This window comes from Suncus etruscus, chromosome 2 (assembly GCF_024139225.1).
Source record: "Suncus etruscus isolate mSunEtr1 chromosome 2, mSunEtr1.pri.cur, whole genome shotgun sequence".
Lineage (NCBI taxonomy): Eukaryota > Metazoa > Chordata > Mammalia > Eulipotyphla > Soricidae > Suncus > Suncus etruscus.
This window is the reverse complement of record NC_064849.1, coordinates 13,290,489-13,317,631: the sequence shown is the minus strand read 5'-3', so window position 1 is coordinate 13,317,631 and position 27,143 is coordinate 13,290,489. Positions and strand designations below refer to the sequence as shown.

General features: G+C 48.4%; 2 protein-coding genes across 3 annotated transcripts in view; one reads left to right on the top strand and one right to left on the bottom strand.

Annotated features, from left to right (window-relative positions):
* Positions 1-3,489, top strand: part of FAM168B (family with sequence similarity 168 member B) — a 28,209-nt gene extending 24,720 nt beyond the window's left edge. The window contains exons 5-7 of the mRNA XM_049768287.1: positions 75-252; positions 1,941-2,066; positions 3,064-3,489. Of these exons, the coding sequence (XP_049624244.1) occupies positions 75-252; positions 1,941-2,053 (291 nt within the window). The 3' untranslated portion in view covers positions 2,054-2,066; positions 3,064-3,489. The remainder of the gene's footprint in view (positions 1-74; positions 253-1,940; positions 2,067-3,063) is intronic.
* A 4,280-nt stretch (positions 3,490-7,769) lies between these two features.
* ARHGEF4 (Rho guanine nucleotide exchange factor 4) overlaps positions 7,770-27,143 on the bottom strand; it is a 104,106-nt gene continuing 84,732 nt past the window's right edge. For both annotated transcript variants that reach the window (XM_049768279.1, XM_049768280.1), the window contains 9 exons: positions 17,118-17,297; positions 15,759-15,938; positions 15,480-15,659; positions 13,707-13,939; positions 12,469-12,598; positions 10,844-10,975; positions 10,033-10,276; positions 9,295-9,369; positions 7,770-8,810 (listed from right to left, as the gene is read on the bottom strand). In XM_049768279.1, coding sequence (XP_049624236.1) covers positions 8,659-8,810; positions 9,295-9,369; positions 10,033-10,276; positions 10,844-10,975; positions 12,469-12,598; positions 13,707-13,939; positions 15,480-15,659; positions 15,759-15,938; positions 17,118-17,297 — 1,506 coding nt within the window. In that variant the 3' untranslated portion in view covers positions 7,770-8,658. The remainder of the gene's footprint in view (positions 8,811-9,294; positions 9,370-10,032; positions 10,277-10,843; positions 10,976-12,468; positions 12,599-13,706; positions 13,940-15,479; positions 15,660-15,758; positions 15,939-17,117; positions 17,298-27,143) is intronic.

Genomic DNA, 27,143 nt, shown 5'->3' with positions numbered 1-27,143 from the left:
AAGGGTAGTTTCCAGTTGAGTGCTCTGATGCTCCTGATACGAGACCCTGTGGCAATTGTTTTTCTTTTTCACAGCAAGGCACGTACTACACACAGCCTCTTTACGCAGCACCCCCTCACGTCATCCACCACACCACAGTGGTACAGCCCAACGGCATGCCGGCAACAGTGTACCCTGCTCCCATCCCTCCACCTCGAGGCAATGGGGTCACAATGGGCATGGTTGCTGGGACCACTATGGCCATGTCAGCAGGTAAGTCCTTGATCCTAAGGCTCATGATTTATGGTAACTGGAGAACTGTGTGAGGAGTCAAGAGAGAGTGTACTGTACTCTTTGCTATATTTACTATATTCTCGCTATCCTCTTGCCCTTGACTTTGAGTTTTGAGAATTGTGTGGAAGGAAATACAGTTTTGAATGAAGGAAAAGCATATTATCTTTTTCCTCACATATGCGTTTTTTAGTTTAAGAGTAACAAACCAGGAATCCAGAACCAAATTCTCCTCTCTGGAGAGGGGAGGAAATTTGGATGCAACTGTTTTGTTAGTGAGTTGAACTCAGAAGGGGTCAAAGAGTAAACAAGCTTCCCCAGTTTTCATGTTAGAACTTGAGTAGAAGATCTGACCCTCTTGACTGACTTTTATAGGCTTACCTAAATAGGGATGTTTTCATGTGTATAAGAACGCTATCTCATGGGGAAAGAGTGGAGGTTAGACCACATCCTGTGGTGTTCAGAGGCTACCCTGGGTTGTATGCTTAGGGTCACTACTGGCAATGCTTGGGGAACTTACATGATAAAGGAGCTTGAAGCAAGGTTGGCTGTGTGCAGGGTAAGTGCCTTAACTCCTGTAACTGTTTCTCTGGCCCATGGCCCATCTTGTAAATGAAGATAACCAAGGCTTAGAGAGATAGTCCTTTGATTGTCAGTGACTACTTTCCAGGACTTTTCCTGTATCAGGCAAATAAGTCACGGAGAGGTGATTTACTATGGGCATGGCTCCATGGAAGCAGAATGTTGCTTATTTGTTCATCTAGACTTCAGAGTGAGTAAACTAGCAGAAAGAATGTTTTCCTGTATATCTTGTATTTATGCTCTATCTTATTGGCCTTCTCTATACTTAACCTGTGAAAGCAAAGAAACTGTTGTTACAGATAGAATTGTGTAATGGTGGACGGAGAAGGACAGGCCGTGGGGTCAGTGGGTAAGAGTACACTTCTACAGAGATGGGTGAGGGAGGCCTTGTCAGATGACATTCTCTGTTACATTCCGTTAGTGCTTGCCCTTGTGCTGGTACTTGCCCACAGCCTTGTTCAGTTTGTACTTGTCCATGTCAATGACTCAGGCAGTGAAGATACCTTTCTCTTAAGAGTTTGAGAAACTCATGTAGTTTGGAATCTGCTTCCTCCTCATCCTCCTCACCTATTTTCTTTTTTCTTTGATTTATTGCCATCCTCATCTTTTACCATTATTTCTTAGGCAAGAAAGTTCTTATTCAAGTTTACTTAGAAGTGAGGGGGAAGTATGTGTTCAAGAGGAAGTAATGTTCGAGTGTGTTCAAGGGAGAGCATGGACTCGATGAGCGAGTTAAACTACGTTAACCATTTTTTAATTGTATACTTGTGTTAAAGTCTTTTTACTGTGTAAAACAGCTCTAAAACTTTTTCATTTTTCAAAATTTAAGGTCATACAGCAATTATAATAAGTTTTTGTGTGTACCTATTAAGCTTAATATTTTCAAGACAACCATGTTGTAGTATGTATACAAGTTTACTGTGTTTTTAAACGCTTGTGTGTACATAAGTCAAAGTTGACAGCACTCTAGGTGAAGACGGTCTCTCCTTTTTCTAGGTATGTCCCAAACCTGCTCAGAGGTAGAATGCAGCTGTGGTGTCCCAGGTGGGGTGTTGGCCACCACTGAGATACATTGTTTTTCCTTCCAGGTACCCTGCTGACTGCTCATTCCCCCACTCCTGTCGCTCCTCATCCCGTCACTGTGCCCACGTACCGGGCTCCAGGAACACCCACCTACAGCTACGTGCCCCCTCAGTGGTGATCACCCTGCAAATGTAAGTGATCGATGGGACGTGGGCTGGCTCTTCATTAAATTGCACCCCTGGCCCATGGAAAATGGTCATCTACCACGTATCTAAACACTAACAACACCTTAACATGCCATCTGAGTAATGATGAGAGGGCAGCACAGTATTTACATTTTTATTCTTACTCATCAAAGTAAAGATAGGAATAAGTGAGCCTTCCTTTCTTTGTCCACTCCACATTTTGTTCCTTCTTTGGGCTGCGCTTTTAACCCACACTAGCTAGCTAGCTAGCTTTCTTCTCTTTCTTTCTTTCTTTCTTTCTTTCTTCTTTCTTTCTTTCTTTCTTTCTTTCTTTCTTTCTTTCTTTCTTCTTTCTTTCTTTCTTTCTTTCTTTCTTTCTTTCTTTCTTTCTTTCTTTCTTTCTTTCTTTCTTTCTTTCTTTCTTTCTTTCTTTCTTTCCTTTTCTTCTTTCTTTCTTTCTCTCTCTTTCTTTCTTTCTTCTTTTCTTCTTTCTCTCTCTTTCTCTTTCTTTCTCTCTCTCTCTTTCTTTTTCTTTCTCTTTCTCTCTCCTTCCTTCCTTCCTTCCTTCCTTCCTTCCTTCCTTCCTTCCTTCCTTCCTTCCTTCCTTCCTTCCTTCCTTCCTTCCTTCCTTCCTTCCTTCCTTCCTTCCTTCCTTCCTCCCCTTCCTCCCTCCCCTCCCTCCCTCCCTCCCTCCCCTCCCCCTTCCTCCCTCCCTCCCTCCCTCCCTCCCTCCCTTCCTTCCTTCCTTCCTTCCACCGGGATTTGAACCAACCACCTTTGGTCCTGGATCGGCTGCTTGCAAAGCAAACACCGTTGTGCTATCTCTCCGGGCCCCACACTAGCTTTCTTAAGGAACTGGTAACTAGACTTGTTCTGAGATCAGAAGAACCAGGAACAATGGCCATCTTGCTGTTGCCTTCTTGGGAACTGAGTGGACGTACCTCTTTGTGGGACTGTGTAGTAGAGGAACCTTTGTTTCTTACTGTTTCTTTCTTTCCACCAGGTTTGAGGATGGAGCTGTGCAGTCACATCACGGAGGTTCCACAGCTGGTGCTGCAGGCCTTGTGCCTCCAACCAGGACTTTCTTCTTAATGCTCTCGACACTTAGCTAAACACTACTATGCCCGGCCCGGCAGGTCCCAATGCCATTAGTCTCCAACTAACTCTGTGGGTTGGTCTTAAATCCTGTTTTGTGGGCTGCCTGGCAATTTTTTTTAGCTAATTATAATGATAAAAAGGGAGTATTAATCTACTCTGAATCCTATCTAGTTGAATGCATGTTTAAAAAACACACAAAAACAAAGCTTGCTCAATCTACCTGCAGTGACTGATGCAAAACCATCATATGCAAAATCCAAAGGAATGGAAAAGTATTTTACAACTTGTATCACTAATGCACTGTTGTAATGTATGCAAAGTCTTAAAAAGTTCTGTGTTAACGTAAATTTCTTCATAGAGCATTGGAAGTCTTTAGATGATCCTACAACCTCTTGGGGTCACTGTAGTTGCCAATTGGAGACATTTTCTTTTCCCGACATCTGTCTGTTTTGCACTGCTGGCACTGGAGGGGGTTGTGGGGATGGAGGAAGTTCTGCAGCTCCTGGGGTGCACCCAAGGCTCTCCTTCCTTTCATTGTAGATTGGTGGGGCCAGGGGAACGCTGACATTCTTAAAGGTGATCGCAAAGGTTACATGTAGAGTTTTGTGGTCAGTCAAGTTAGGGGCAAGAAGTGGTTGATGTATCAACAAAGCAATGGTTTCTGCTACCTAAATTTTCATTTTAAATCTCTTACAGGTAGAGAAGATTTCTATATGTATTGGAAAAATCATGAGTAGAACTAAATTATTATCCCACTATGAAAGATAGCTCAAAGAGAAACAGCCACACTTAGACATTGTTTAGTCTCTTTATTTAATTAGACATTTCTGTCTTGCTTTTTACCCCCTGAGAAAGTCTTTGAGTCTGCTGAAAGCCTGTGTAGGCATTTCTGATCTTTCCCTGCCTCAGTCCCCTCCAAGATAGGTCCTGATTTCAGCTGTGTGTTTTATGAGGAAAGTTGTATATTTTAGAGCTTTTAAAAGGGAACAAACTTTTATTGGAAATTACTTGTTTCTTTTAGAGATGTGGGCCCTTTTTGGGGGGCTCTCCACCTGATGGGCTTATTCTATAGTCCCATTTGGAGAGTCTTCTTCAGATAGTGATGCTCTGAGGGGAGGCAGCTATGCCTGTTGCCTGAGAGCCTCTCCTGTCATTTACTTGCAATTCAGGGCATCTAGTACAAAGTAAGCATGGATAGCAGAGGGCCAGGCAGCAAGAGAAGACATCTATACCAGAATTTATTATGGAAAGGACTTTGTGTTTAAAATCTCAATTTTGTACATAAACACGAGAGCTTTTTTTCCCCCTAACTGTGCCCAATTTATATTAATGGAAGTGTATCTGTTCTGAGAGTCAGAGGGGGTTGGGGAGGTAAGGGGGTTGAGGGTTTGGTTCCCTTTCCGCAAGCAGTCTTGTCAGTAGGATGGGCTGCCCCATTCCATTCCATCCTTGTTTGGAGGCTGCAGGCTTGCTTAGAAAGGAAACCTGCTGGTCTATGTCTGTCTCTGGCAGCCTGGGCCAGGGCTCCGGTGCTGGTCTGACATTTAGTTGCAGTGGGTGTGTGGGAGTCTTGATCCTGAGCCTTTGGTAACCTTATTTTTTTATAGGAAGTACTCTTCATGATTTTCTTCTTCACGTAATTTTATAAGAAGTTTCGAGATATTTTTGCATGGATCATTGTAAACAAGAATCCTTATTCCTAAAGTTTATTAACATAGTGTGTTTACTGATAAGTACTTTAAATTGCTTCATGAGCACTTACCTTGGGTGTGTGTGTCCACGTGTGTGCGCTTGTGTGTGCATGACAGCTCTTTGTCTCAGGCACACGGTTTGTGTCAACTTCAGCTCTTGTGTTGGTAACTTCATCCGTGTAGTTGATGGTCTGTAATATGATTATGTTCTAAAGGTTCCAGGGTCTAAACTAAGGAAGATAAGTCAGTTTCCCAGTTTAGGATGATAGTAAGGACGGATATTTTAGTGTCTGCTTAAAACAAACTCCAGACAAAGTGAGAAAACAGTCACTTGTGTGCATGGTATTGCACGGTGTACATATATGTGACTAGCTGTCAAGGGTGGAACCCCGAAGTAGAAGATAAATGTTTCTTTAAACTTGCTTCAGATTTGGCACTCACAGGGCAAGTGATTTCATGAGCACTAAAATGGGGCTTTTAAAAAAGAGTCGGTTGTATCTCCTTATTCCCTACCTCTACCCAGTCCCTCACTTAGATTGGTTTCATAAACATTGCTCACCTTATAATTTTTTAAAATAAAAAGTCTTTTCCCACTTCTACAAAGATGAGCTAGGAGACTGTCTCATACTTTCATAATATAGAATCTTCCTATGAGGAAGTCTTTTGGGGCATCAAGTTATCAAATAGAATGATGAAAATAGATCTTGTCTAGTGATAAAAATCTGGACATGAATATTAACAAAGCTCTACCATAGCTTGTAGTTTTAGCAGCATTTACTTCCAGTCAAATTAAAGAATAGAATTTGATATCACAAGCACTATAATGGAACATTGAGAGATACTTTCTTTTTTATGTGACATTCCTAATTTGAGTCTTTCAGCTGAATTATGGTTCTTTTAGAAGTAGAAATAGGCAAGCAAAAGACCTAATTTCTGTAACCATGGATATCATCGTGGTTGATTTTTTTTTTTTTTAATTGTGCAGTTGTCCACTAAGGTTTGGAGACTTATCTCTCCTATAGGACAAAGACCTCCTCGGAGGAAGGCCAGTCTCATCAGCTCTGCCACTTTAATCCTCATCAAGACTGTCCTGGCACAGTGGCGCTTCAGGCTTTGTTTTGTCTTGTGTTCAGTCTTTTAGAACATGCTTCTTGGGATGGGGGTTAGCTCTACCACTTGCTCTTTTGTGACTATTCTCTGAGGGCTGTGTAAATGTCATACTCGGAGGAGTAACAAGGTGCTGAGCCTTGGGCACAACTATTCACCGAAGGGCACATTACCTTGTTCTGCTGCACTGGTGGCATCATTCTTCACTCATGAGAGGAACTAGATTTTTAAGGCACTTTGGCTTGTGTTGTTCTCACTTGGATTTCCATAAATGCCAGTGGTTGGGAAGGGATGGTGTAAGTTTGCCACATCAGTATTGGGGCTTACTCTAGACTTTTTCAGTTGTCCTTTTGTAAACACTTGGGAACTGTATTAAGTTTAGCTCCTTGGGCCACCTCATCACCAACCATTGCCAGCCTGGGTTGCCCAGAAAAGCCAGGAAGCCTATCCCATCTTTTTATCAAGCACACAAGTAGATTTTTACAGGTGTGGGGTGAAGTGAGACAACTTCAGTTTCTTCTCTCTGGTGCCTTTGAGGCTGCGGTATATGAAGAAGCTGCATGGTTTGCTCAAGGGGAAGGGCAGGCTGCAGAAGAGCGCTGCTGACTTGTGCCACTGCGTGTGTGAGCAGGTAGAGCCGACTTTGGAGTGGACTCAGATGACTCCAGCTACTGGGCGAAGTGATTTTTGCCAGAGAGAAGGTGGTAGAAGTATCTGTCTCTTCTTATTTGAACAAAAGAGCTGTGGAGTCACCTGATTTGAGTTCCCAGAACTAGAGAGGAGTCATCTAAGTTGGAGAGGAGAGGCTGCAGGGAGCACACAGATACATCAGTGCACATCTCCCTGCAGTCTCCTGTGCACTGTGGAAACCACCTATTTGAGGACTCTCCTGAAGCTGTCTGGGCTCCTTCAGACCATTAAAGTCACTGAACCTAGCCTGAAGGGCAACTGTGACCACTCGGGATAGATCCCAAGGAGCCATGTGGGTTGTCACTAAGAAGTGGTTCCTTTTTTTTTTTAAATGGTTTTTAAATACTTTTTTTTTTAAGTCATTTTCTTGGTACTTTTTTCACAGCTTAAGTCAGCATTGTCTTCCAGTGTAAACAGGCATCTTCCCCCCTACATCAAACTTACCATGTCAATCAATACAAAAGAATGGAACATCTGTCCTGAGCCAGTTCCATTACAATGTCAGTTCATACTATTTTACTTTTTTATGCAATCTGATGAGTAGATGAGCTCAGATTTAAAATTCTTAAAAGCACGTTTATTGTAATAAGAATTGTTATGTATTAATACTGCAGTTTTCAATAAAGATTGACTTGTGTTGCATATTGTAGTTTTTCTGAATGTATAAGGGGTGGCTAAGCCTAACTGGGTGGTCTTACAGCTCCTGTCCAGTTAGGAAGCTCCAGAGCTTCCTGCCCTAGTGACCTGGCAGTGTAGCAGGGTATGTAGGAATAGTACATTTCGTACTATTTTTTCCAGGCCAGAAGGGAAGGAAGCCTGGGGTTATGACGTGAGTCCTAAAGGTCAGATTCAATTGGACAGTTTGAATTGACATTTTACTGAGGATCCTGATGTCCTCCACATTGACCTGTCAACCCTAAGCTGAATATAAGGCTCTGGGAGAGACATACGAAGTAGACTCAGAATACCAACAGGCAGGGGCTGAGCAATCCCTATTGGATCCACACTGCTCCCAGCTCCATGCCTGGCCACTATCACCTTTCACCACAACCCAGGGTCAGAGTAGATCTACACACGAGGTCAGAGAAAACAGACACTTATTGAAAACAAAGCTGCAACCAAATAACTTTTTCATGTTTCTTTATGAAATTAAATGTGGTTTCTGGCTTGGAGAAGGTTTAGTGCAACCGTGACTGTACATGCTGCTGAATTCCTATGGGCCATAGGGGTGGCTCAGCTTAACACCTGCAAGCCAGGAGTCCTGGCTCTGCCCAGCAGAATGTGCCTTCCCTCCGTGCTGCCCTATGGCCTCTGCATGGAGGGGTCAGCCCTGGGTGCTGGACCACAGAATTCAGTCCTTATGGCTTCTCTTGCTCACTTCAGGTAAGGCAATCTGTCACTAACAATTCTTTTTCTCCAACGTTGGATAAACAAATCCCCTAAAAAAAGGCAAACTCCAAACCAGGTTCTGAAGTCACTTACACCTGCAAATGGACATGTCACAAACCCTGATAGAAATGCGTAGCCAACTACAATTCTGCTTTCGTCCTACTAGAAACACAAGAGAAGGTGTTTAGCAGGCAGAAGTGTTAACTGGGCTGGGGATGCTCTGGGTGTGCAGGATTCTGTCGCACTCCAGGGATGTCTGCTGTCTGGCACTGCCAGTGGGACTGAGTTCCATCAAGGAGCTCACAGCCCGGCTCTGCAGTCAGCTGAAGGCAGACTCTCCATAGAAAGCAGGGTGGATGACTAGAAGTCCAGAGAAGAGGGTTTCAGAATTCTCACGTGAAGTTCTGGAATGAGATTCCTGTTCCCAGGGCTTCCTCTTCAGGTGGTGTTGACAGCGCATCGGGTAGGGAGTCCAAGAGTGGAAGCAGAGAACTGGCATGGAATGGCACTGAACCTGCCCGTCACACTCCTCACTTGTCTAACGGAGGGCTAGGCACGGGGCAGGGCTTGAAGGAGAAGCTGGGGCAGGTTCTCTAGGTGGCACTGCCAGCCGTGATTCGGGCTTACTTGCGGAAAGGTGCCAGTCTGCTGATGCTGTGCCAGAAGGTGGATGGTTTCCGCTTGGGCTCTGCCAACACTGCCACCTGCTGCTGGGGCAGGCTGGTGGGTAACACTGGGTGCCTCTGGCGTGTCAGGTGGTAGGGCCGGCTGAGGGCTGGGATGGGGGAAAAGATCTTGGTCACTGGGTCTGTGGGAGCAGTGTGATTTGGAACAGAATGGTGGGACATGTTATCCAAGGCTACACCACTAATTCTGGAGGGAGGGAACCTGCTTCTCTGGGATGACCAAACCTTTGCTCCACCCCCATCCCCTACACACATAACTGCCCTGGGTAGCCCGAGAGGGAACGAGGAAGCTGTGGTGCCTTGGGACTTATGTTCCATTTGTGGAATGGACATACTGGCGCTGCCTGCAATCTTGCTAGGACACTAAGCATCATCTGAGAGATTGAGAGCAAGACGAACAACTGCACACTGACCAACCTCCATCACCAGCCTTTGGAAACAAAACAAGGGTTGAGAGGAGGAGTAGTTTTGAGGATGTAGGTACTGCTGGTTTTGCTGGGGGAAGTCAAGATCAAGAGGTTTGCCCATGCTGGGTCCAGTTGTTCTGGAAATATGGGGCTGCTACCCTCTTACCTTTGGGCTTCCCAGTGACTTGTTTGCTGGCATTCAACATAGCCTGTTTTTTCTGTAGCTCTGTGATGGAGAAGCCTGGGAGGGAGGGACAATAATAAGACTTTCCTAGAGTACTTTGCTGCTCTCCCCATGCCTGTGTGCACCATGCCTGCCTCTTGGCTCCCATGCAGTCATGAGCACCCTGCCTGATGCTGTACGCCTATCCTACTGCACAAATGCACCCCACACCAGCCTTCTGCCTGCATTTGCTGATCAGGCCATAGAGCTATTCAGGAGCCCCTTAGAGGTTTGCCCCACCCCCACTTCCTACACAGAACCAATTCCTTTCCCCCTTAACCTTATTTCACATCCATTGCGCTTTCCACAGTGGGAAGGCTGGGCCAGTCTGGTCATTGCCCATGGGCAGAGGACTAACCAACAGGAAGGTGTGTAGTGGGGAGCATGGAAAAAGGTTCTGGAGGCCAGTGACCACTTTCCACTCCAATGCTCCTCAAGGACTACTTTTAGTATGTTCCCCCCCTGGTGCCTGCAGCTGAACAGAGACTCTTCCCCTTTCCCCGCAGCTCCATGGTGTGCTTGTGTTTGTACTGTAATCATCCTGTGCTAGGTAGGACTCAGGGCTCTTCAGCAAGGAAGGGAATGCAATAGGGTGCTGCCCAGAGATTGCCTGGATCTGACCCCGGTCAGTCCCAAGGTTGCTTTTCAGGGTGGAGAGCCAACTCAGGTGGAGTCTCATACCTGTCTCCTGATCCAGCCGCACCTGCTCCCGTTCCCTGGCCAAGGCCTTGAGCCAGCGCTGCTTCTGCTCAGGCTTCCTGGCACACAGCAGGTGACTCTCGCCCGTGGGCTGGCAGTGCAACCGGAAGGCATTCTTGACACTCACATGCAGGTCTCTGTCCTTCCCATCCTCCAGATCCACCACCTCCAGGCTGTCCATGTCCACTCGGCCCTTATAGTACAGCATGTCCCGGCGGAGAAGGTCCTGCCAGACAGATTGTGAGACTCAAGAGTCCCCTCTGTGTTTATACCCCTTTACTGAGTCCCAGTACAGAGTCTGGCACTGCCCATGACTGCTGAGCCAGTACTGAGCAGTTGCTTCTCCTTTGAACAGACACCTTAGTGGTCTGTGGAGCCTTTAAGGCTCAGTGCTATGGGGAGCAACCATGGTAGCAATGCTCGGCGCTGTGTTTACTAGGCTGGATCTCGAACCTATCCACTTGGGCAATGTTTGTGAAGAATAGAAGCCAGCAGCAGTGTGTGGGAGGGTGCTGGAGCAGATGACTGGGATGAGCAAAGGCAGTTTGGAAAACAAGCAGAGGGGAGGTTGGGAAGTAAGGGGACCGAACAGCACTGGACGCAGCACCGACTTAGGATTCCCATAAGTCCTTCCCTGTAGCAGAGGTGTGCCAGGCCTGACTCGCCCCAAACCTGCTACTTCCAAGGTCCAGAACTGTTGTGGGAACTGTTCCCATGTACCCTTTCCTGCACTGTTCTCCTAGTCCTCATCTTCTGAGTCACAGCCTATACCCAGGCATCCAGGTTCTGGTACCTTCTTACAGTAGATGAGCTGGTGATCAAAGAGGAAAAACATTCTCTGCTGGCTCTTGGCTTGCGGCTGTGTCACTCGCGTCAGCTCCCCCGAGTAGATGAGTTCCGAGCTCCGGACTAGGAGGTCTTCCCCCTGGGAGCCCGGGGAGAAGATGAGTAAGTCCCCCCAGCCTTGAGCTGAGAGGAAGCTCCTACACTGGGCTCTGTGGAAATTTTCATTTACATTGAGCTCATTTCAGGGGTCCTGCTGGCCCTGCTGCAGGCCACAGAGGGGGTACTCTTGGAATCCAACGAATTGAGGGTCCATGGAGGTCAGAATCTGGTAAAAACCTACAAGCCATAGACTGCAGAATGGGGTCCCCTGTCACTGCTTCTGTAAGCCTCATGCCTGTTGAGTACGTAAGATCGTATGAAATCAGACTGTTTCACCAGTGTTATGTTGAAATGAAATGTTGGCTACTCTGAATAAAGCAAAAGAATGAAGTTGGTCTCACTTGTTTCAATTGTGGCAGGGATGTCGGCCAATGCCTAATGTACTGAGGGCTACTCCTAGAGTGATGATAGTTGGAGGATGACAGGGTGCCTGGGATTTATCTCCAGCCTCCATACAGCCTGTGCACTCTAGCCCTTTGAGCTATCTCTCCAGCCTATCACCCATTTTTTTTTCTTAAGCTATTAAAATATCTTTTCCAACTTGACTCAGAGTGCTGTTTGAGTATACAGAGCTGCCCTATTGGATAGTTAAAACTGAAATCATCTTTGAGGATTGTCTTTTACAGTTCCATAGTAGTCATCTTCCCAGATAAATGTTTAATACCTGAAATATTATCAGTAGGCTTCAGACTTTTCAAGTAAGTCCTATACTATCCAAACCCTTCTTGGAAATGCAAACTACAGCTAGGCCCTCTTGGCCTCTAGACAGTCTGAGGTGAGTGACATGGAGACTTAGCTAGGTCTGGGCTTCCAAACCAACTGGCCAGAAAGCAGAAGAACCAAACCAAAGCCATTCTACTCAACCTGATGCACAGCCCCTGTCCCCTGCACCAAAAATTCTGAGACACTCAGGAGTCTCTTTGTCTAACATTCCCTGGTTATTGGGAGAAGATGAAGAGAGAAGGACAAGAAGGCCTTTGTAGTGAAGAATGTCAGCTGTAGTCCAGGTCTTCGTGTTGCTTTCAAAGGCAACATTGGTGGAATCAAGAGAACAGGTAAACCAGAGTCTGGGAGATTCCAACTGGTGACAGTGCATATTTGCTTATGAAATACAGATGGGCACCTTTTAGTAGTTAACCAAGATGGGTGAGGGTGACAGGGGCCATCTGGCTATTCCACAGGGCAGAGGAACCAGCTTCACTTGCCCTAGCAGCACTCTGAAGGTGGGATGTGCAGGTGGGCTGTGGGTCTCATTCACATACTCTATCTACCTCCTCCGGGGAAAGCAGCACAGATATCCAAGGATCAAGGATGGGGAAGAAGAAACAGCCATGTTTTGGGACACGTTTCAGTTTCAGTATGATAGTTCCCAGAATGATCACAACTATGGCTCTTCTAGAACTTTGGTGGTGGTGGTGGTGGTGGTGGTGGAACAAAACTCTTAAAGTAAATGCCAGGGAATTTTCCTCTTACCTCCCAATCCTCTATAGAGCTTTGCCACTGAGCAATTTTGTCAATGTTTTCGAGTCTCCGCTTCCGTTCGTTGATAAGCCGGGCCACATTCTTCATAGCATGTAAAGCAGCTTCCACATCCTTAAAGTCCCTGGGGCAGAAAAGACAGCAGAGGCCTGTGACCCACAGCAGATCTGCTTCCCCTTAGCCATACCTTCATCTCTTCATAAACACAGCACAGAGCACAACTGAACATCCTACCTAGGTCAGTCCTAGTCCCTGTTGGGTGTATTAGATAAAGGAAAAAGAAAAGATGGGCTGCTTACAGGACCTTTCAACCCAGAATCCTCTCTGGGTAGGGGATTCCTGAAACAAGTGTCCTATTTGCTCCTTCTTTAAGAATCTCCCCTTGAGAAAGTCAACTATAAAGATACTTGTCCTGATACATATGTACTAAGGATGTGTAAATGTCTAGCCTGTCTAGACTGAGTTAGGCATTTGACCAAAGAATGTTCTCCTGCTCATTACTGTTTCTAAGCAGTAAATGTTGCATGTGGAGGGCAGTCAAGGCTGTGAGACCCTTGACTCCATGCTTTTCTTTCTCTCGTTTTTTGTTTGTTTTTGGTCCATACCTGGTGACACTCAGGGTTTACTCCTGGCTATGCACTCAGAAATCGATCCTGTCTTGGGGAAACACATGGAACGCACGGGGATCCAACTGTGGTCTGTCCTAGGTTAGCGCATAGCAAGGCGTTTGCCCTACAACTTGTGCCACCACTCCGGCCCCATGCTTTTCTCTCTTATTTCTCTTTGTTTGGGAGGCATTTGTTGATTCTCAGGGGTATTCCATCCCTCTGCTCTTTTTCATTCTTTTGTTCTTTCATTCTTTCTTATTTTCTTTTTCGTTTTTGTTGTTGGGCTACACCTGGTGGTTCTCGTTGGTTACTCCTGGCTCTGCACTCAAAATCACTCCTGGCAGGCTCAGGGGACCATGTGGGATGCTGGGAATCAAATCCAGTTAGCTGTGTGTAAGGTGTATCTGCTGTACTATCTTTCCAGCCCAGCCTCTGTCTTAATCCTTGTGGCATTCCTGCTTCAGACCTCCCTATTCACCTGGGGCCATTCACTGATATTCCCTTTGTGCAGTGACAAATATGAGAGCACTGTTTTAGCCTGAGCTCTTGTCATCCTGATACAGCTATGCCCTGAACACTCCCCGCATTAGCTTGCTCATGCCAACTTCCTACAACTGCTCCTACCTGTGCTGGGGAGGTGTGTACTTGAGCAGTTCAGCCAGCTGCAGTGGGTATTTGCAGATCTTCTGCACTGGAGTCAACAGGAAGCCATCCAAGGAGATGTCGATCATTTTCTGTAGCAGTCGGCAGGCCTCAAAGAAGTACACATACTTGCTGAGCTTGGTGAGGCGCGAGAGCTCCACGCAGGCATTGGGGTGATTGTTGCAATACTCGGAGTAGATCTGGAAATCTGCTTGCTGGGGACACAGCTGGAGGTTAGGACTGCTGACTCCTGCTCACCTGGCAACAATCTCATAGGTTTTAGAGGGAGAAGGAGCAGGCCAGGGAGTTCAGGATGTCTACAGACTTCACTGGACACAAGGAGGGACCCCCCCCCCCCCACACTCAGGAAAGAGCTATGAGAAACCTAGGAAACACAAGCCTGAATATACCCCCTTTCCCACCTGTTTTTTTCAACAGGCCATGAAGTCCATATTTGGCTTTTTCATAGTTTTCTGTGACACGAAATAAAGGAATAGAAAGGCCCAAAAGAGAGTGTGGGAGAGTGAAAATTGCCAGGATCTCTGACAGTGTCTTTTTGCATCCTACACCAGTACCTTGCTTCTTCCTTATAAGTTATGGCTTGTACGCAGAACAGCAACTTATTCAACACAAGGAACACAGCTATATGCTATGTGTATCAGACATGTGCCAATTTGTAGTTGAGGCTCACTGAGATTCCCTTCCTTCCTTCTTTCCTTCTTTCTTTCCTACCTCCCTCCCTTCCTCCCTTTCTTCCTTCCTTTCACCCTAGATGTGTTCAGGGCCTACTCTTGGTGGTTCTGTGTTCAGTGATCACTCCCAGTAGGGTATCAGGAATCGAACCTGGGTTGACCCTCATGCCCCCTGTCCTCTCACTCTAGTCTGGTTTGTGGTTTTCTTTTTCTTTCTTCCTTCAACCTTTCTTCCTGGGTCAAACTCAGGGCCTGATACACCACACAAGACCACCACTTTACTGCTGAACTCTATCTCTGTGCCTAATTTGTTTTGTCTGAAATCTTTGTATTTTTAGCCAGAGAGAGACCAGGTCTACCTCTTCTCCATCTCAGACATCAGGATTCGGCTGGTCAAAGGATGAGAGCAGCTGGCTGAAGGATTTCCGAGTTCTGATCAGAGACGTCTGACTCAAAGCCCACAATCATCAAGTGACCGTGGCTTCCCCCCACCCCATCCCACCTTCCTCTGCGACAGCTCAAGACCTCCCTCTGTCCTCTTTCTTGCCCCTGGAGAGGTCAGAACTGGCTTTCCCCACACCTGCTGGCCTTGATAGGGCATCTGAGTGTCTGCTCAGCTTAGCTGGGAGTCAGTCAAGGAGTGGGCAATGCAGCGGGTCCATGCCCGGCAGGATGCCCACTGGCTTTGGGAGTACAATTCAGCAGCCACAAACATCCAAGTGTGCTCACCAGGCGAGGAGCAACCTGAATTTGCTCAGAACCACCCCTTAGGGTGTTCCAACTCTTGTCCTTAGCAAAACAAAACAAAACAAAAAACAAAAACTACCCAGACCCTGAGTTCCTGGGACATCCTTCTGGCATCTCCTTTCTGATCTCAGCCCCCCAAGTTGACAGGACAGAGATGTCACAGAAAGAGAAAAGAGGAGGGTGGCTGATCTGGAAGAGTGGGAGGGGGCCTCGGATTCGGGAGAGGATGGAGATTATGGAGAGCAGAGCACTAGAGTGCGAGTCTGCAGGGGGAGTTCCCGCTCTGGGGGTGAGGGGAGGAGAGGGGTGCGCTCACGTGCTCCAAGAAGCAGGCCCCCAGTTCGCTGAGATGGGGGCGCTCGCGGTTGATCCTTCGCTCCAGGGCGGTCACGAAAGCGCGCTGGCAGCTATAGATGTCCTCGATGTTGCCGAAGATGATGCGCAGCTGCTCTTCGCTGAACATGTCAGCGCGCCGGCGGCACTGGCGGAGGTAGCCCTGCGGGGCGGAGGTTATTTATTTGGGGGGGGGGCGTCAGCACGTTCCCCCCCAGACCCTCCTCGCCCCGCGATCCCCTTGGTCCGACGCCCCCCTCACCTCGCAGATGTCGCGCAGGTGCTTGATGTAGTCGCGCTCCGTGCTGAGGATCTCGTTGATGACGTTGGTGCGCATCTGGTCCTTGCTGCTGCTCTGGGACTCGAACCCGCCACCCTGCGCCTCGCGCTCCCCGGGCCGCGGCGTCTCCTCGTCCCCGGGCTCCTCCTGGTTCACCCGCAGCTGCAGGCAACGCGCGCGCGTGTAAGGGACCCCGTCCGGCCGCCCCGGGGAACTGCAGGAGCATGCTGGCCCACCCAAGACGGCGACTAGGACTGTGATGATGTTGGCCAGGCCTGCCACTACCTGGGACTAGCGACCGTCCCCCCCCACTGGTCTGTGCCTGCAGTGCCTCTCTGCATGCCTGCAAGGATCACAGGCGACCGTCTATCCACCCCACCTGTTCCTTCCCCTGGTTCACACCTTCTTCTCATGCCTGTCCCCAAGTGCATGCTTGTGTCCATGTGTGCCCCTGGGTCGCTGTCCCTGTGTGTATCTGACTTGGGGGTTCAGAAGGACGGGGTGGTGGTACTTCTTTCCACAACTAGGGAACCTGGTGGTGCAGGAGACAGCACAGTTGGTTCTCCAGAATGATGCATTAATTCCTCCTTCTCTTCTTCTTCCCCTGGCCCCCAGGGCCTGGGATCTGTTCCCCAATACCCTCTCTCTGGCTCTTTGTTTTTTTTTTGGGGGGGGGGCATATCTGGGAGTCTCGAGGAGCAGTGGTGATGGACCTCGGGAAACCATGTGTGTTGCCAGAGATTGACCGTCTGTAAGTTGTGTGCATGACAAGCATCCTACCAGGTGCACTATATGACACCTCTCCTTGGCCTTCGGAACACTTAACTGTGCTTCCTTGGAGATTTAAGTCTGCTGTCAGCTGGGTAGGATTTGGATTCTCCCCTCTCTTGGTCTAATGACTTACCTTGTCCTCGCCTCCAAATCCTAGGGTATAAATGTCCATTTCTAGCTGTCGAGCAGGTGATAAGTGAGGACCTGTGCAGGTGTTTTTGTTTGTTTTGTTTTTTTAAACAGTGCTTATTAAAGTGAGTTGTTGTTTGTGGTATACTCTGCCATGCTGATCCTTTGGGAAGAGGAATTGCTCCTCTGTGGGGTCAGGAAGGGCAGCTGGAACAGGGCTGGGGATGGTGATGGCTCTGCAGTAGCTGCAGGCTATCACTCCCAATGGTCACTCCATGGTCTTCTGGGGACAACCCCTTCCCCATGAGTGCCCCCCACCCACCCCTGAAGGCCTGGTGGGAAGTCACGCCAGCACTTCAGACCCTAGAGTAGTTTCAAACTTATATTTCTGAGCCAGGCCTGGGAGGGGTAGGGGTGGGGGGGCACAGGCAAGCATCGTACCCGCACAAAGCTGGCTGGAAACCATCCCTCGCCATCGGCCACGCGACCCCACCACCATTCTCTGTTGGTCGCATCCATTACTTCAATGACATCCCCAGCTTTGAAGCCCAGTTCCTGGTCGTCCATGGTGACATGGTCCCAAAGTGCTTCAGCACAGACCACACTGCCATCGCTGATGAGCTGTGGAGAGAGCCCAGACAGCAAGTCAGTGGGATGGGGGAGCCAAGATGAACCTCTTTAAGTGACAGGACATATTCAATACCTCCATAAGAGAGGAGGTCCAATGGGAGATGGTGCCCTGTCTGGACATGCCTAGTCCTTGAGGCTCATGGGGAAACTGGAAGTACCCCTAGATTCCTGATGAGGACAGCCTCTGAGGGGAGCATGTGTCCCACCTCCTGCAGGAGCGTGTCTTCTTTTCAACCCATCGGGCAGTCACTGAACTCAGTTGCAGTCTCTCCCTGCAGTTTTGGCTCCTGGCGCTGGCTGGAACAGCACAAGCTGCATTTCTGCTGCGCCAGCGTATCCATGTGGGTTCTCCCGCTATGATGTTGGAAGAGACTGCCAAGCTAAGGGAAAGAGGTCTTGGTCCTTCCTGCCAGCTTTTTATGGCCTCTGCAGTCCCCAAGAAGTCACCTGACAATGCTGCCTCAGGGCAGCGTGGAGTGTCTAGAGCTGGATGTATGTAAGAATTATATAGCCATGTATGTGTATGTAAGAATTATATAGCCATGCTCTTGCACCCTCATCGCCAACAAACAAGCTGAGCTGCACACATCCAGGTTCCAAGTGCCAAAATCATAGGATTGTTTTAATTTCTTTCCCCCTCACTCTTAGGGAGTTGGGAGCCAATTTCTGATGTTCTTCCTGGCATGGTTTTTAGAAGCATTTTCGTAGTACTTGGGGAACTGGTTGACTACTACATACCTGCTAATAATTCTTTATAATAATCTTGCTTTGCTGAAAGAACTACATTGTCCTAGACCTCACACTGGGAGGGATGTTCCCTCCCCCAAGATGTAGGGGTGCTGTGCTTCCAGGTAAATCTCATACCCAGAAACACACACTGCTTAGTGGACCCACACTGACCTACTCCTAATGGGAGCTAATTTCCTGCTCCTTCAGTGATGAATGGTTTGGTGGGGGGAAATGGGGAAATAAGGACAGGAAGAAGGGGTGTGTTAGGAGCTGCCTGTAATCAGTTCACAGCCCTCCTCTGGCCACTGAGTGATAACTGACTTTTGTAAAACAGTCAAAGCCTGGGAGTAGCACCAGGCAAGCCTCTGTGCCATTTCCTCTTCACACTTAGGCCACCTGCTTCCCCTGAGGTGTGAATCCTCTCCTGGCTTCATGCCCAGTAGACAGTCTTTTTGGTTTTTTGCCACACCCAGGCATTCAGGGGTTACTTTTGGCTCTACTCTCAGAAATTACTCCTGGCAGGCTTGGGGGACCATATGTGATGCCAAACCTGAACTCGAGTCAGTCATGTACAAGGTAAACTCCCTGCTGCTATGCTATCCCTCTGATCCCCAGTAGACAGTCTTAGGGAAGTAGAATCCTCACATTGCAAGAAAAACAATGAGGTACAGCAGGACTTCTGGCCTCCCACCTGCATAAATTCAGCCACTAAGAAACTTCCATAGGGCAAAAGTGGGCAAGATAAGGGACAGGGTGGGTTTTTGGGCCACTCATCCAAAACAGCCTGGACAGGCTCACTCAGAAACCACTCATTTGTCATATTTTCCTTTTAGGCATGCAAAACATGCTCTAAACACCAATGAAACCATTCCTCAGAAAAATGCAGTGGTGTATTCACCGAGTTCAAATATGTTAGCTGGCAGGAGCTGAAGATTTCTGTTATTTGCATGAATTCCTGCAACTTCTACTCAGGCCCTCTGGCATTCCCAGAGCAGTAACCCCCTGAAGGGTTACCTCAGTCCCCATTGCAGGTATATCCTCTTCAGTCCCCAAGGTGAAGACCTGTTGGCTTCAGCATGATGGGATGTGGCAAGAGGACCCAACCTGCTGCCTCCTGGGACCAACTATCACCTCAAGACTGTGGGAAGTGGGCAGAGAGCAAGAAAGAAGCAGACTCGATGCTGGTGGTGAAGTCAATCAGAATGGATATAGGCAAATGCTCCTCCATTTAGGGATAGAGCCCCTGGGTGAGCATTTGTGTTAACTTGGGAAACTGTGAATGTACGTATGTACCTACCAGTGTGGAAGGTGTGTGTGACACCTGTCTATTTAAAATATTTTAAGTTCTGGGATAATTGAAGGATTCACTTCTGGAACTCTTAAGTAAACTGGAGTTAACTCCAGCAAGAACAAAACTTGGTTTTGATTTCCATTAAGTGAGTGTTCGAAATTCCTCTTTGGACACTGCTTCCCACTATCCTTAGCAGGCTAGTCCACTCCCACATCCTGGCCAGTGGGATGTGAGGCTAGGAGGGTCCTTCCCTTCCTCAGTTCCACCCCTCAGGACAGTACTGACACTCAGTCCTTGATGCTGAAACCCAGTTGAGAGGAGGAAATGCAGTCCACAAGGTTCTTATTCGTTTGTTGCCTCCCTTCGCACAGTTTCTTAACCAAAATCAGATTTGCTTCTCCCACATGCCCTTGGTCCTGTGCAACGTCTCCAAAGTGTATCTGCAACATCACCAAGACAAATGTGGTTCCAAGAGGTCAGAAAGACAGTCTACCTGTCCAACTGCCCAGAGGCCACCTGGGTCCATGCTGGGACTGGGGCCCTCCTGGTCTAGGCATGCAAGACTTGCTCCAAAGCCTGCACACACACATCATGTGCCCCATCTAAGCTAAGATGCAGCTGGTAAACTGAAAGGGGGGTAAGATGACCAGCTCACCTAGGCCTGGCCAGGGGAACAAAAACTGGCTTGAGGCTCAGAGTGGTTTATGTGAGGTAAGTGAGGGACTGTCAGATGTGAGGTCAGAGTGATGGGGGCAAGATTAGATCTAAGTCAGGAGAGGTGAGAGGATCCTCCTCAGTGTCTGAGTTTCTGGGGTGGGGGTGGCAGAGAGCCAGAGGATCAACGTGCTTCCTGAAGATCCTGCATCCTTCCAGCTCTGCCCCTGGAATCTCTCCCTGGAGTACCCTGATGGAGGATCTGGGAAGGAAATGCAGCCAGCCAGGGTGGGGGGTGTTTGCAGAGAGCCCCAATGCAAAGGGTGCAAGGGATGCTGCCTGTAGTGAAGGATACGTGTGGGCAGAGACCACTTTAAGTCCTAAAATGGAAAAGCAAAAGCGACTGCAGGTAACATGGAGGCCACGCATATCATCGCATCGCATCCAGCACAACCATCTCCTTACACACACACACACACACACACACACACACACACACACACACACACACACACACACGCATGTCCAGTTCTACTCCCAGGCGGGATCACATGCCTGCGGCTTCCCTCCAGAATGCCACTTTTACCCCCCCACCCCGAACCCCTACTTCCCATCCCTAAACCCCAACCCCCTCTCCGGGCACAGCTGGATTGCATCCGCGCCATTTTACACAGGCTCACATATGCAACCCACGCATACACGCGTTACAACACACATGCACACCGCATCCATGTGTCCCCACACCCCTGAGTCAGCGGCAGGGCTCGCGCGCACAAGAAGGGGCCCTTCTCTCGGTGTGCGGGGATGGGGATGGTGGCTATACTGGTTCCCCCAACTGAGAGCGAGCCACCGACGCAGGGGGCAGCCCGGGGAGAGGCAGAAAGGCGAGCAGGGGCGCAGAGGGGGACCCCCGGCAGTGGCACTCACCGCGGTGCGCTCACCCCAGGCGCCCCGGCCGGCCGGCCGGCCGAGCTGTCAGCGGAAAGCCAGCAGGAAAATGAGCACTACGTTGATGAGGACCAGGAGCGCCAGCACCGCGAACACCACCACGCGCTGGGCTCCGGGGGGCAGGTTGCACCGCAGCACGGCCCGCAGGACGCTCCCGGCCGTCGTGGCGCGCCCCCGGGGGTGCGGGTCCCTCGCCATCGCCGCTGGCCGGCTGGCTCCCGGCTGGCTGGGCGCTGGCTGGCTGCGTCTGTCTGGGCGGGGGTTGGGGGCCCCCCGCAAACGCCCGCAGCGGGGCGGAGCCGGCGGCAGCTCCGGGGGGCCGAGCCGGGGCTTTCTCACGCGCGCTCGGCCTGCTACGTGGTGCGGGGGGCTCCCCGCGTCCCCACCCCAGCCTGCGCCCTAGCAACCAGCCGCAGCGGCGGGGCGGAGCGCGTTGCGAGGACCGGGTGGGCGGCGCGACGGGTCCAGGGATGCTCGGAGGAGACGCTTTGGCCCACAAAGTCCCCGTCGCTGGTTTCCTCCCTCCCCCGCGGCTGGCCAGGCGCGCAGGTGACCAAGGTGGCCCTCGGAGGGGTGCCTTGGTTTTTTTTTTTTTTTTCAGCTAAGAGCACACTTGGGACCAGGGGTTCAGTTATCTATCCAATTTGGGATGCTAGGTCAGGGGTTCCTGATGCTGATATCCTGGGGAGGGGGGTGTCCCCGGGTTCTGCTCACCCCAAGGTGGTGAGATGGTAGTGGTGGGTCTGGATCTGAGCTTAGGTGGGATCCACATGGAGGGGTTCCTGGAAGGACCCTTCCTTCCCCTTTTTGGGAAGGCAGCTGGCGTCGGCAGCTCTTACTTATAGGCCTCCCACCTCCTGTTTTATTGAGGTCTACTGGACAAATGAATATATATATAGGTTGTATATATGTTAAGGGGCACACCTTGCTATCTTGGCCTATGTATATTTGTACATATGTTTATATTTATATCACAAACTACTGACCACATGCATTAATTTATTTATATGCCACATTTTTTGAGTGTGGACACGTAAGATCTACCCCCTTAGTAAATTGTAAGTACCAATACATATTTTTTAGGGGGGTTTGGGCCACACCTGGTGACATTCCGGGGTTGCTCTTGGCTATGTGCTCAGAAATCACTCCTGGCTCGAGGGACCATCTGGGATGCTGGGGGGTTGAACCAAGGTCAGTCCTTGGTTAGCACATGCAAGGCAAACTACTGCTTGCACCACCGCTCTGGCCCCGAGTACCAATATAATTTTATGATCTGAACTCAGCATGAGGAAACTTTGAGCTGGAGCACTTCACTGAAACTCTGCGCCCTTTGACTTCTCCCCATATACCCCACCCAAGGCAACAGTCATTCTATTTGTTACTATGAATTTAAGATGTAGATTGTCTATGCCTAAATGACAGAACAGTCTTTCTGTTATTTATGTTATTTGACATAATACCTACCCATCTTGTTACAAATGGTGGTATGTCTCCGTTATGAATTAGTAATACTTTTTGTATTACTAATATATATACATATATGTTTGCTTTTGGGCCACCCACAGTGGTACTCACTGGTTATTTCTGGTTTTGCACTCAGGGATCACTCCTGGATGTGTAAGGGGAATATATGGAGTATTGGGGATCAAATCCAGTTGGGCCACATGCATGGCAAATATTCTACTTACTATACTATGACTCAGGTCCCCTTATATATTTTGGATATTGATATCCCAGAGACATAGTTTGCAAATGTATACTCCATCCACAAGTTGCCTTTTGATTCTTTTCACTTTGTTGATCATCTCCATTGTGCTATTGTAGCTTTTCAGCTTAATAAATCTCACTAGACTTTGTACTACTGGTCTCATTTATTTTGTGTTTTTGTTTTGTTTTGGAAGGGGTTCATACCCGGCGACACTCAGGGGTTACTCCTAGCTCTGCACTCAGAAGTCTTTCCTGTCAGGCTCGGGGGACCATATGGGATGCCGGGATTTGAACCAGGGTCCACCCTAGGTTGGCCACATGCAAGGCAAACGCCTTGCCGCTGTGCTATCGCTCCAGCCCCTTGGTCTCATATAAAAAAATCACTCTTTAGACCAATGTGAATATTTCTCCCCAATTTTTTCCTAGCAGCTTATGGTTACACGTATAATGTTTGATTTTTCAATCTATCTTGAGTAGATTTTTGTAGCTAGTGTGAGACAAAGTTCCAATTTTATTCTCCTGAAAGTGTTCAACAGCTTTAAAAATCCTATGCCAGGGACTCAGAGGTTTCCACTGTTTCCCTGTCAAGAGTCTAAATAAGTCTTGTGGAATTCCACACCCACATGTGCTTCTCTTATTCTACCCAGTGGTGAACTGTCTGCCATCATGCCTCATGATGGGACATGACCTCCAGTGAGCCACGCTCTTGGTTGGGCCTTGTCCCCTAATGGCTATGCCCTCTCCTAGATATGACAGACATCTGCAGAAAAGGGGCTTAGTGGGCAGAGATCTTCAGATTGCATCTGAGCCCTGAGACACCAGGAAAAGAAGAGTCTCTATCTAGCCTAATGTTCACATCTGAGGGACTCCATTCAGGTTTGTGTATTTGTGTTTGTGTGTGAATAGGCAATGTCATAGAGGTAAATGTAAATATAGAGCATCCAGAAGAAGACACCAAGCAGAAGCAAAGATCAATGCCTGTTGGGTGCTTGTGTGTGTCCCTGTGTGTGAGGATTCATGTGTGTGTTGGATGCTTGTGTGCATGTCACTGTATGTGAGGAAGATGTGTCTTAGAGACTCTGCTTCCCACAAAACTAAAGGTTGAGTCTGTCCCCCCTATTTAGGCCAGCAGAGTGGAGAGACTTTTCCTCTTGCCTGGTTGTTCAGAAAACTAGGCCCAGGTTCTCAGGGCAATAGGTTTCAGAGGGACCTGAAAGATGGCCCAATAGCTTAAAGTGCTTGGCGAGAATCTAGGAAGATGATTTGACATCCTATGTCATAATATGAAGTGCCCAGAGCAAGTACAAGGCTGTGAACTATAAGGGTGACCCTGACTCTGGGGTGTCTAGTGAGGCAAAATATAAACCACCTCAATTACACTTCCCCAACCCAGAAATTGTTACAGGCTGTAGCTGAGACCTCAGTTTTTTGTGGGGTGCCCAGGAAACTCTAACTTGGGTTGTTTGTATCCTGGGGAACAGAGCCGTTGCATCCTAGGAAGGATGGTGTGAGGCTGTGTATATTCAGGTTCTTGGGCAGGATGGTCCTAGAGCCATATGCCAAGAACAGCGCTGATTGATGTAGTCTAACAGTAACCTGCTTTCTGCTGACTGCACCCTTTATGTCTGTTTGGGGACTTCAGTTTCAGTGTGGGGTAGTGTTTCTGTGATACATGCAACACAACCACCTGGACCAGATGTGGCAGATAGACCTCAGAACTAGGACACCAGACTGAGATGCCTTTGTGTGTATGTGTGTGCATGCATGTGAGTTTGAGATGACCCAAAACAAAACTAAAAAAGCCCTCCAGCAGTATCTCTTTGAGGCAAATGTAGCTTCAGGGGCCCAGCCTGGTTGGCAGATCAGCAGGGCTTGGGGGTGCTGGATGGACAAGGAGGTGAAAAATGGAGGCAGATTGTCTGGGTCATAGGAGGCCTGTGTCCCCAGTGTTTATGTTTCAGCTGAGAAGGACAAGTGGCTACAAATGTGTTAGTGACAACACAACTTAGAGTAACAATTATAGGGGTTGGAGGGCTGGTGAGGAGGGAAGACTCTGAGGTGCCTATGACTGTATCTTAGACCCTTAAATTTAGCTGTTGTCCAATAGCAGAGTAATAACTGACCAGCAACCCCTGAGATAGGAGTTGGGATATACAAGTCAGGTCAAGGTCACAGGCACTAGGAAGACTGAGCTACATGGACAGAAAGACTGACTTCTCTAAATGACTGGACCTTGTGTCCCGCAGTGTGTCCTGGTGTTCCACAGAGGGAGCCATGGTCAGGGCCATCTGCTCTCTATGGGGGTGCTACAGCTTGCTAAGCCCATAGTACTGACAACTTCCCCTACTTTGGTGATCTGACTGTGAGTGGCTGATCTCTGCTTTACTCCCTAGGTCAGAAGACACATTTGATGTTCCTCTGCCTCTAGTTGGGGTTTCACCTCTCAGCACGAGATGCTTGGAGCTCCCTCCATTCTCCATCAGAGGCGTTTTGTGTGCAGGGTCTGGAGGGCCAAGGACTCTCACTGGGCCATGGGGGCCTCAGGGGACACCAAGTCTGCCTGTCACAAGCACCCTACACTATCCTTCAAATCTCCTCTTACAACTCAGGTGTGGGGTGTGGTGGAGGTAACAGGGACAATGTCTTCCAAGACACTTTCCACTTCCTAGGAACAATCCTTGGTCTGAGGGTGCACCCGACCCTCTAGCAGGGGTCTTAGACTTCCAGGGGGTCTCACCTAGACTTTTGAATTGAGGAGAAGAAATTGTGGCTAAGCCATGGACATCCAGAGGAGGTCCTAGCAGGCATGTCACAAGGAAAGAGGGGTTTCTTGTCATTGAGGATCATCACCTCAAGTGTCTGTAAAATCATCTTGCAAGGGTTAAACAGTTATGAAGCACAAAGTATGATGTAGGTGAAGGTGCCCTGGAATAAATAAGTCTGTCTTGTGTCCTCTATCTTTCATAGAACATTTCAAAAAAAAAGTACATGCCACCCACATACCCACACACCTACACATGTACACACACATATCCCTTTGCCCCAGTGAACAACTTCCTGCATGCAGGAGTCTATCTGTGCACAGCAGTAGTCAAAGCCTAGACCACATGACCTAAGTGTCATACATGTGTAGTAGGCATCACAAGTTAGAACACATAACACCTTTAACCTCTGATGAATGTCAGCATATCCTGTTGTGGACTCATGACATCCAACTGGCTCCTTCTCTCTAGCTCTCTTACAAACAGAGGGCAGGGGTTAGCTTTTGCTGTTACTAGCACCAAGTTATCATGATTTAGAACACTATGTACCTTAGAATATAAGGAAGCTATTTCTGAGCAGACTGAATAGTAGTTAGTGCTTTGTGCTCACCTCTGCTATTTCTGGGTTCTCTGTCAAAAACACACCTGGAATATAGCAGACCTGACACATGCAGAGGATGAGAGAGCCAGAAGGCCAGAGGGTCAGGTGGGCTGTGACAACTCTGGAACAATTGAGTAAATGAACCTGTCACTGGAGAATCATTGCTTATCTTGCTCCAGAGCTAATGAGGAAGGGTCTACTGCTGAGAGAAAACCTGACAACAGAGCTGACCAACAGAGCTGGGTTCAGTAACCCTCCTGCCACTGCCAGCCAGGCTCCAGTGCTATTTCTACCCTTAATGAGGAACTATATTTCACGAGGAGAAACTTGCCTCAGGCCCTCTACTAGCTAGTCTGATTCAAGGTATTAGTCTCCAAAACTAGGTCCTGTATTTCACCCTCTGACACCTATTTCAGGGAAGGTTTAATTTTTTGGCGGGGGGGATGCACCCAGAGGACCTCAGAACTTACTCCTGTATCTGTGCTCAAAGATCACTCCTGGAGGGTTCAGGGACCATATGGGATGCCAGGGACCAAACCCAGGTCAGTCACATGCAAGGCCTACCTGTTGTACTATCACTCCAGCACCTCGGGGAAGAATTTCTTGGTCTTTCTATCGATCTAGGAGTCTGGAATGTTGAGGGAGATGTTAACCCAGTCAGAGTCTCTCCTCTAGTCTAACAAAGCCTCTCCACCACTAGATAGTCACTGGTCTGGCCTGTTGCCCACTTCTGTGTAGTATCTTGACTCTGGGGAGCTAACTCTGGGTGCAGGGAAGATCAGTACCTTGGACAGCACCAAGCCTGCTAAAACACAAGGCACTTTACATTCTGCCAATTAAGACATTAAATATCAAGGAAGACCTTGAGTCAACCAGGAAACAAATTCTTTATGCAGCCCAAATAAGCATTATGCAATTCATACTTGAAATCACCTCTACTTATTCATCATGGTGCCAGGACTATCCTATCCTTGTGGAACAGTCCTAGATCTTGACTTGTCTTGTCAAAGCATCTTTAAATAAATCACTTGTCAAGAACCCCCCAAAGTAACTAAAATACCGGCAGCAAGATGTGACAGTGCAACATTTCACCATCAGGTAGGTATTGTGGAAAGCAGCTGAAAAAAGTCAGTGTAGCCCTGACT